At 41.6% G+C, this 10989-nt stretch overlaps 1 protein-coding gene across 1 annotated transcript in view; it reads right to left on the reverse strand.

Moving 5' to 3' along the window:
• PATJ (PATJ crumbs cell polarity complex component) overlaps nucleotides 1–10246 on the reverse strand; it is a 165357-nt gene extending 155111 nt beyond the window's left edge. Inside the window, 6 exon segments of the mRNA XM_032217300.1 lie at nucleotides 541–647; nucleotides 650–691; nucleotides 694–721; nucleotides 6247–6413; nucleotides 6515–6569; nucleotides 10058–10246. Coding sequence (XP_032073191.1) covers nucleotides 541–647; nucleotides 650–691; nucleotides 694–721; nucleotides 6247–6413; nucleotides 6515–6536 — 366 coding nt within the window. The 5' untranslated portion in view covers nucleotides 6537–6569; nucleotides 10058–10246.
• Nucleotides 10247–10989: the final 743 nt, after the last annotated feature.

Genomic DNA, 10989 nt, shown 5'->3' on the forward strand with positions numbered 1-10989 from the left:
CACACCCACAGAACAGGTAGTAAACAGTTATTCCATCACTGATACACACACACACACACACACACACACACACACACACACACACACCATTTCTCCTAAAAATACAGCTAGTCCTTGCTTAGTGATGGTAATTGGGACAGAAATTTCTATTGCTAAGCAATGCAGCATGAAGTGTAACATTATGTGACTGCATCACTTAGCAATGGCAATTCCATCAATCTCTATTGCCAGTGTTAAGCAAGGATCATGGGTCACAAAGTGAGGTGTCCGAATTGCATACACCTTGTCTCAAATTGGAGTTACAATTGCCATACAGTATAAGAAAACTTAATCAATATCAAAATAATATTTTTGGTAAGCAGCACCAAGCTTGGTGGAACTTTACACCTGCGAGAGGTCTTAAGCTGTGAATATATATGCTAAGGAGGCAATGAGACTTGGTTTAAAAAAAAATTAATTCATGATTCAGAAACTGACTTTAGTAACCATACGGTTTGGAATAAAAGGAAACTTTTATATATTGCACCACTGCAATTTTACCTTTGCCATCTTTTGGATTATCAAATTAAATTCATCCACTTCAAATCTGGAAATTAGCGGAGCCATTTGCTTATCATTCTGGATGTTCCCATTAACACAGGATGTGGGTCAGCATCAAATACCAGCAACCCTCGCCTAGTAAAATCAAATCCACTGAACGATCTGGAGGCATATACCTAAGCTGTGAGGAACAAGACAAGATGTTACCACAAATTCTAAATATTTAATACACAACAATAGCATTAGTGGCCATATAGTACTGCTTAAATAAGATGGAAGCTCAGTTTGAAAAACAACTTTCCTTTCTGGAATATTACTGAATCAATGTGTAAGTGAACATGTCAATATTCACCTTATTGTTTACCTCACGTGTATGAAACCCACAAAAGGGAATTATTTTCTAACTAAAAGCAAGGTAGAAAAATAATTATCCTGAATTGTTAATATAAACTGATCCTTATAGTTTAGGATTGATTTATTTTCTTATTTTCTTCTTTATTTTCTTATTCACTTCTTATTATTTGACGTTCTTTGTTTTCTTACATAAAAGGATTTTTAAACTCCAGAAAGAATAAGCTTCTCAGGATTGTTGGGTTTGGGAGATTTTTTTTGGAATTATATAATCCAGCCAATTCCATTGTGAAAACGTAACAGATAATAAAGGTGATTTATGACCACAATTGAGCCTAAAATTTTTGTTGCTAAGCAAGACATTCACTAAATGAGTTTTGCCCCATTTAACAACGTCATAAAAAACTGTTCATATATCCAGGAACACTGCAACCATCATAAATATGAGTCAGTTGCCAAGCGCCCTGAATTTTGATCACATGACCATGAGGATGCTGCAAGTGTCATAAGTTTGAAAAAACGGTCATGTCACTTTTTTCATTATAACTTTGAACAGTCACTAAATGAACCGTTGTAAGTCAAGGACTACTTTTAATGAGATCGATCTGCATATATTTTCTCAGACAGACATAATTGATCACAGTGATCTGCATCTTCATTTTCAAAGACAAAAAAAATCACAATAATCCACAAAACCTCATTTAATGTTCAAGGACAAATAATCAGTGTCTCTTCATTCTGCTCCTGTCCTCACACCACACATTTTAAAACCAGAGGACTTTGGATTAGAAGATGGGAGGCTAAACATTCTAATCCTGCCTTAAGCACAGAAACCACTTAGATGGTCTTTGGGTGATTTTCTGTCAGCCATAGGAAGAGGACAATGACAAACCACTTCTGAAAATTGATCAACAAAACTGCATGGACTCATTTATATGGTTGCCAAGAATTAAGACTAACTCGAAGATATTTTTAAAAAGTTAGATGTGAACAGAATATCTGAAACTAGGTAGCATTTCTTTTCTATCAGAGACATTTTGGCTCCAAGGTTTAGTCACTTTGCTTTGGAAAACTGACAAGAAAAAATGGCACTATAATGATTTATAGCTTTTTAAAGAAATGGCGTACATCAGCAATTCATGAGGGACTAAACTGTAACCATATACGTTTTAATAAATGCTACTCTCTAAAGCTTTCTTACTTGGTTGGAATCTAAACCCATATAAATAAAAAGCATCCTGTAATTCTGAATCAAATAAAATAGGGTTTAAACACATTTTGGCATAGGAGTTACCACAGAAGTCACAAAACCAGTCTCTGATGTGCACTGTTGAGACAAGAATACAGTCTTTATGACAGCTATTAACTGAAGTGATGTAATGCTGTAGGGAATATCAGGTGAAGACTGGAGATGGTCCAGATAAATATATCTTCAAAATTACCCTGGCAGCTGCTATAGATAATACTGTAATATCTTATATACAATAGAAGACTATTTACTTTGGCCCAGATTAGGGTGCTACAATATTAGGGCAATAACAGAAATATAAGATTCTCATATGAAAGCTGAACTTGTTTTTATTCAGAAGTAGAATCTATCTCACAACTGCTATTAAATGTCTATTGCACCACCCAAAGGTGATCAGGTTTCACATCTCCAATAATTAATAACACTAATTTCCAATGTGACCAGCAGGCTGTTACTCTTCTCCTGGCTGATTACCTTTCATAAACCTCTGAGAAGGTTGCAAAATTCTTATCCATAACTGCAATTGTTAAAAGACACCTGGTTCCTCCTTTATGCTATTCACTGTTACCTACTAATGCTTTAGAATTTCTTGCAATTTAAAATTTTTATTTTACACATTAGTTATTTTATTACATGCTAATTTTTCATTATTTCTGATCTTGGATCATTTATACTTTTTTTAAAAAAATTGATTTGCGCTCTTTCTTGTCTTAAACCAAGCCTATTCCACAACAATTGGAATAGGCTTATACCAAGGTGATTGTGGAGACAAATCATGTAAATGCTATGAGAGCCTTATCAGGATAAAATATAATAGATAAACCTTGATGTAGTTGTAGTTGTAGTTGTGTTTATTTATAGGCCGCCCTTTTCCCTGAGGGACTCAGGGCGGCTAACAACTTGTATGGGAGGGGAAGACATACAATAACATAAAACACAATGTATAATTAAAATCAAGCAACATTCATACAACATTCGGGTGGGGGCGGATTATGGTCTTACCCCCAGGCCTGGCGGGATAGCCAGAACTTGAGGGCTGTGCGGAAGGTCTGAAGGGTGGTGAGGGTACGAATCTCCACGGGGAGATCGTTCCAGAGGGTCGGAGCTGCTACTGAAAAGGCTCTCCTCCGCGTAGTTGCCAGCCGGCACTGGCTGGCAGATGGCACTCGGAGGAGGCCTAATCTGTGAGATCTTATGGGTCGAGAGGAGGTGATTGGCAGGAGGCGGTCTCCCAAGTACGCAGATCCACTACCATGAAGGGCTTTGTAGGTAGTAAGAAGCACCTTGAAGCGCACACGGAGATCAACAGGTAGCCAGTGCAGCTCGCGGAGGATAGGTGTTATGTGGGTGAACCGAGGTGCACCCACAATCACTCGCGCGGCCGCATTCTGGACTAGCTGAAGCCGCCGGATGCTCTTCAAGGGCAGCCCCATGTAGAGCACGTTGCAGTATTCCAGCCTAGAGGTCACAAGGGCGCGAGTGACTGTTGTGAGAGCCTCCCGATTCAGGTAGGGTCGCAACTGGCGCACCAGGCGAACCTGGGCAAATGCCCCCCTGGTCACAGCCGACAGGTGGTAATCAAAGGTCAGCTGTGGATCCAGGACGACTCCCAAGTTGCGAACCCTGTCTGAGGGGTGTAAAATTTGGCCCCCCCAGCCTGAGCGATGGAAACACTAACCAAATTTTTTGGGAGGGAAACACAACAGCCACTCGGTCTTTTCTGGGTTGAGTACAAGCTTGTTAGCCCTCATCCAGTCCCTGACGGCCTCGAGACCCTGGTTCATCACGTCCACCGCTTCATTGAGTTGGCACGGGGCGGACAGATACAGCTGCGTATCGTTCGCATATTGGTGGTATCTTATCCCGTGCCTCCGAATGATCTCGCCCAGCGGTTTCATGTAGATGTTAAATAGTACGGGGGACAGGACCGACCCTGCGGCACCCCATATGTTAGGGGCCTCATGGTCGATCTCTGTCCTCCGACCAACACCGACTGCGACTGTCCGAGAGGTAGGAGGAGAACCACTGCAAAAACAGTGCCACCCACCCCCACCTCCCGCAGTCGTCGCAGAAGGATACCATGGTCGATGGTATCGAAAGCGCCGAGAGGTCAAGGAGAACCAAGAGGAGGCGTGGCCTCCATCCTGGCTCTCCAGAGATCATCGGTCAATGCGACCAAAGCGGTTTCTGTGCTGTAACCAGGTCTGAAGCGGACTGGAAGGGGTCCAGGTAGTCGGCTTCCTTCAAGGACCGCTGGAGCTGGTAGGCACCACCTTCTCAACAACCTTCCCAATAAAGGGGAGGTTGGAGACTGGACGGTAGTTGTTAAGTACGGCTGGATCCAAAGATGGTTTCTTCAGGAGGGGTCTCACCACCGCCGTTTTAAGTGCAGCGGGGAAGTGCCCCTCCCGATGCAAGGCGGTAATAACCGCCTGGATCCAGCCCGTGTCACCTCCCTGCTGTTAGCAACCAGAATATAGCATTAAGAATTGATTCAATTCTTAATGCTATATTTTTTAATAAAGTGTTCTTAATTATTTTTTAAAACTGTCAAAAGTGTTCAGTTCTGCATGTATTTTCACACAAAAGTAATATATAAGAGAATCCTTGACTTATGACTACAATTGGGACCAAAATCTCAGACACTAAGGAAAGCAGTTGTTAAGTGAGATAGTGTGACTGCTTTGCTCAATGACTGCAATCCCAGTTGTGGCTATTAACAATCTCCCAGACTGTTAAGTGGAACATACATGGAAGGGAACTGCTCTAGTGGACCATCTCAAAGGAGTTTGGATATTCTGGATCTAAGTTCCATTTCTGCTCCTCTTGGTAGCTCCTTTGGTAGGCCACACCATCAGCCAAGTCCCAGTGATGAGAGGAAGTCCTCACAGCAGACAGGAGTAGTTGCAACCTTCCTTGCTGGCTTCACAATTGACTTTAGCACGAAAGATTGCAAATGTGATCCTGTGATCATGAGGCACTTGGCAACTAGTTGTAAGTGGGAACAGCTGCCAAGCATCCAGATCATAATCATAAAACTGAGGGGGACAGCAGAAAGTGCATTAGGGGCTAAAAAACTTCCCAAGCCTGTCTAACTTTGAACTAACTGGTCATATGTTAAGGACTATTTGTACAAATATCACTCTTCCCTGATTTGCCATGTCAAATTTGTCACAACCTTTATATTTCTTCAAACAAGTCATAATTATGCTGGATGTGGAGTTTTAACAGACCAGAATAACAAGGTTGGAAGGGACATTGGAGGTTTTCTAGTCCAATTCCCTGCCTAAGCAAGAGACACTATACCATTCCAGCCAAATGACTGTCCAATCTCTTCTTTAAAAACCTCCAGTGATGGAGCACCCACAAATGATTGTTCCATAGTTTGGGGGAGTTAAAGCCTATACCTTTCAAAGTTGCAAGGTTGAGAAAGTCTAGATCAGTGGGTCTCAACCTTCCTAATGCCGTGACCCTTTAACACAGTTCCTCATGTTGTGGTGACCCCCAACCATAAATTGTTTTATGTTTTCCGTATTTTTTCAAAAATATGTGTTTTCCGAAGGACTTAGGCGACCCCTGTGAAGGGTCGTTCAACCCCCCCAAAGGGGTCCCCACCTACAGGTTGAGAACCACTGGTCTAGATGAAGTGGCAGGTAGAGAAAGCAGAATATTGCTGAACTTCAATTATATTAGTTATCTCCCTCTTTTTTTTCCTTTCTCCATAAAACCATCACGTCTGATGAAAAGCTTTTGGAAACTCAGAATCCTGTCCACTATTTATGTAACTTCAGCTAATTCAATCAAACTACTAATGAATTAATTAAAAGAAGGAGAAAGATGCAGAATAGGAATAGGAATAGAAAAAGGAATGGGAATAGGAGCAGAGCGGAGCAGAGCGAAACGGAACAGAATTCTTAATTTACGAAGTGAGATTGGACACACAAGGAATTTGCCCTTAGTGCAAAGCTTCAGTGTACATACAAACAGCAAAGTGATAAGTCATCTTAGTGTGATCCTGATACTTCCCATAAACACTACTACTATTTCAAACTATCTTGCAACATAACCAATCAGCATCCATCAAATCTTTCTCTTTTATTACTCACTTGTTCTTTCAGCTGCTTTATGGACTGCTGAAGAGTCAGCACATGGTTGAATAAAGGGTTCTTGAGAGTATTGTATAGAAAAGCCAGATTATCACTGTGTGAAGTGTCTCCTTTCTCATGAAGTTTCATTAGTAGACGCTCCAGAATCCTCAGGATCTGCTGCTTATCTGTTGGATCCCCCAAAACATCATAAAAATTCATTAAAAAACATAATTAAGATAACTGAAATGTTTCAACCAAGTGATAAGCTTATTTCAAAAATACTTACCTGCAATTGGATTTTCCGGCATCCTGGCTTATCTGTGCTGTAGATTCAATATGGCCTAAATTTTAGAATAAAGATGCAGATTAAGCTTTGTTTTTCAACATATCTTACTCTGAAGAACATAAATGGCAATCACACGTTTACATATACATATGTCATTTTGCACTTATTTCCGTATTAAAGGTACAGAAAGAAGTGCATATTATATTTCTTTCTGTACCCTTTTAATGTGGAATAATAACTCTAAACTGATATAGATGTGTGCAAAGTATTACTGTGGATTCAGAGAACATTTCAATCTTAAACAAGCAATAAGATTATTTAACTATATCGAGTCCACAGTTACAACAGCATTGAAGAAAACAGTGACTTATGACCGTTTTTCACACTTACAGCCATTGCAACATCCCCATGATCCTGAACACTTGACATGTATTTATGATGGTTGCAGTATCCTGGGGTCATGTGCTCACCTTTTGCAACTTTCTGATAAGCAAAGTGAATGAGAAACCAGATTCACTTAACACCTTTGTACTAACTTCATAACTATAGTGATTCACTTAATAACTGTGGCAAGAAAAGTGGTAAAATAGAGCAAAACCCACTTAAAACTGCCTTGCTTAGCAACTAAAATTTTCGTGGCACGACAAAACCGCGCTGGTCAAATCGCGGCGATAAAATCACCGCGCGTCATCACCGCCGCTACAACAGCGCGGCAACATAAGGGCGCTTTTAAAACGGCACCGTGACAGAAAGCCGACTTCATTTAAGGTAAGCGTTAGGATTAGGTTTAGGGATTTGTTTTAGGTTTAGGGTGAGGTTAGGGTTAGGTTTAGGGTTAGGTTAGAGTTAGGTTTAGGGTAGTGAGTGCTTGGGAATGTGCGATTTTGCCCTCCACGATTATGTCATCGCGGTTAGGGTCGCGTTTTTCCCTAGCGCTTAGAACGGCGCGATTTAGTCTTTGCGCTTATGTCTCCGCGCAGAAGGGCTTCACGGATTGTGGTGGAACCAAAATTTTGGGCTCAATTGTGTTCATAAGTCATACCTGTACGGTCTTGTTACACACAGATGGAATCTGGACCAACACAAAAATGTTTCCATCATGTTGCCAGCTATTACTTAAATTATATGACTTTCATATGCATACTATCTTGTAATATGTATAAACTGGGCACTGCTGCCAATAGAATCAAGAATCATAAATGGAATCATACCAAGATAATCATACATATCAAGATAAACAGAAGCCATGATAACAAAATTTGCGTTTATCCTTGGCTTCCCATGTGAATACAAAAGTCTCTCTCTTCTACAGATAAATAAATCAGTTTAGGGTAATACTGGACAATTTACATCGCATAGTATCAGGAACACTTTCTGTTTATATTTATGTATAATGTTCAGCCACCATATTATGTTTGCATAGCATGATGAGAATAAGAACAAAATCGGGGTTTGCATTCATATTTTCCCATCACTCTCAGCTAAGAATAAAACCTATATGTGAAACGGCAATGGAATTGAATTGTTTAGAATTGTAATTTAAAACCATTATCATTTTCCAATTAGGAAGTCCTTGCTCTGTTGCATAGTAAAACATACCGATCTCATACATGCTTAAATATAAAGCTTTGTAAGTCTACCTAAATCTCAGATACAATCCATGTATCTTCTGCCAGATGTTCTCTCAACTTGTCAGTCTAGTTTACAGTTCCAGTACTAACCCAGGCCCAATCTCCTACTTTTTAGAGAATATGGAAGATCAGTTTTAAAAGAATCTCACCAAAAAAATCTTAGGCTAAACCGCATACCAATTAAGAATAAAATCCTACAGACTTCAAATAGGATTACTTTCGGATAGGCATGTAACATTGGCTGACATAATGAGAACTAAGGAATAAAATAAGTCACATATAAGTTAAATAAGTCACACTGTGTTTATTTATGGTATTTGCAGATGATTATTAGTATGCCTATTCAGAAACTGTACTGAGTTTACTCCCTGGATAGGTATGTGTTTTATTACATCATAGTCTCCAGTTTCTTTATTTGGCCTTCTGTGTATTAATAGATACATATGCATGACAGCCTTTAAAACTGACTGCAATTGGAAACTCACTGGGATTTTCTCATGCACAGTGACCCTGGAATTGCAAAAGCCTTCTCTCCAGTCCTGCTTTGGGAATTATGTAAATTTCTTAGATGTAAATTCACCAACAAGAGAAACTGAAAATTCTAAGATATTATATCGATCATCATCCTAATCCCTCTTCCGATTTGAAGCATCCTTACATAACAGAGTCTACACTAAATAAACCCTCCTGGATAATAATATTCTACTTGTCCCAGTCTGTCCAGATTTAAGTAGAGGATTGAAAGAATTCCCTCTTTTATTTTTTAAAAACAACCACTGAAACTTTGCTTTATTTGTAAGCTTTAGACTGGGAGTTAAAATGCATTCTGAAGCAAATCTATTTAAATATTGATCTTCATAATGAAGTTACCTAGCAATAGTACTGTACTTAATTTCCAAAGTGAAAAAAGCTATCCTAAAAAGCATCTTTTCTATTCCTCTATTCTTCCATATGTTCTTTGCTATCAGTGCATTCTTCACTTAAATGAACTAGGGTTACTCTTATAAAAGTAATCTTTGAGAGAGAGAGAGATAAAGGGGGAGAGAGAGAGAGAGAGAGAGAGAGGAGATGAGAGAGAGAGAGAGAGAGAGGTTTGAGTTCTGGGAATTGAATTGCACAAGTCTGGGGTTCCCCAAACACATAGGAATACCAAACCTTGAGGTTCTCCATCAATGATGGTGGGTTGTTTAGCCCAGAAACAGCCGATCGAGAATCAATACAGAGATCCCCAAGGAAGGAGCTCCCTCTTCTTACGTTCACTTTTGGGTTTTCCCCGAATCCAGTTACCCGCAAGGAAAGAGCACCCAAGCCAGCAAGAGATCCAAGCCCACTCTAAATCAAAGGTCAGAACTGTTGGCTCGTTGGCAGCTAAGACGGCACAACCACAACACTGCCGCTGCTGTGTAACGTTTACCGGCCAAGCTGAAATATCCCGTCACGCCTGTACTTTGCACTTAGCTTTAGCGGCTTTAAGCTGTTTTCTCAGGCTTCAACCGGGCGACTTTCAAAATAAGCGGCCCCTTGCCATGATTAGGAGACGGGGGCAAAGTCACCGAGGAAATCCAGTAGGATTTCCCAGCATTTATAGGGGCAATCGGGGTCGGATCTAGCCAGATAGTAGCTGTGGACGCCAAAGAAAAACCCTACCTGAAGAGGGAGGGACGCCCCCCATAAAGGCTCCGCAAACCCGCCCACCCGTAGCGCAACAAGTTCTCCCCAAGTCTTTTTTTTCCCCATACGCTTCCAGCCTTCAGGAAGTGGGCGGCGGGCACAACGCAAAAGCTCGACTGGCTGCATCTTCCAGCGCCTGCCCGCCGGTTCTCCTCCCCTCAAGAGGGTCAACGGCGGAGGGGGGCTTCCCGGAGGGCGGGAAGGTGGCCGGGAATGCGCCCGGATGGGCAGAAAAGCTTACCTGCTCGGCTGGGGGCAAGACCTGTCGCTGGGCGATCCTGGCTTGTTCTTACTGGGCGGAAGCGGGAGTTTCGTTTTACCCGCACCTCTCCTTGCAACACAGGAAGCCGGCAGCGAGGGGGAGCCGCTGGGCGCTGAAGGAAATCAAGCCGGGCTCCCGACGGGTTTCGGGGTAGACGAGGGCGAGAGATCAGCTGCCACGGCGCGAGAAGCGGGGGGGGGGGGTTGTGTCGCGGAGTGGAGGAATCCCCGTTTCTCCCCCCGCATGCCGATGGGGTTAGTTTCGGGGCAGAAGCCTGGAACTGAGGAATGGGAAGGGGAAGTCTTGTATTATTGGCCACCTTGCAGGAGTGGCTGGGTGGACAACGTGGTTGGGTCGTGGGAACGTGTCCGTCGGGGGACCATCAAAGGAGGGAGGCTGCGACCGCCGTAGATTTTCGTTAGGTGTAAATGGGGAAAGGGCTGATAAGCAACCTTGTGGGCTGAGAGGACCACGTGCTTGTGAAACCAGCCGCAAGCCAAACTAAAACCCAATATTCAGGCATCACAAGACAGCAGCTGTTTTGTTGCCTGTGCTTGCTTTTTTAAATCTATATTTAATAGAATTACATAGAAACAGGAAGGGGTGCGTCTTTTAAAGAGAAGAAACGGCCTTTGGATGACCTTAACTAGCTGTGGGGAAAATAGCTTTTTTTCCTTTCCAAAAAGAACATCAACGAAAATTTTGTTTTTTTAAAGGAAAGCTGTATAGATAATAGGTAAATTGTTAGTTCCATGAAATGGCAATCAGGATTTTTTTCTTTCTTTCCCTATTAAATTTTCTCTGTATGTACTTATATTGTACCCACTATCTATGGGACTTGATAGCAATCACTTATGTGTGAATCCTACTCATGAAATTGCTACACAACCTTTGTGAAAAGCTAGATGTTC

This window comes from Thamnophis elegans, chromosome 5 (assembly GCF_009769535.1).
Source record: "Thamnophis elegans isolate rThaEle1 chromosome 5, rThaEle1.pri, whole genome shotgun sequence".
Taxonomy (NCBI): domain Eukaryota; kingdom Metazoa; phylum Chordata; class Lepidosauria; order Squamata; family Colubridae; genus Thamnophis; species Thamnophis elegans.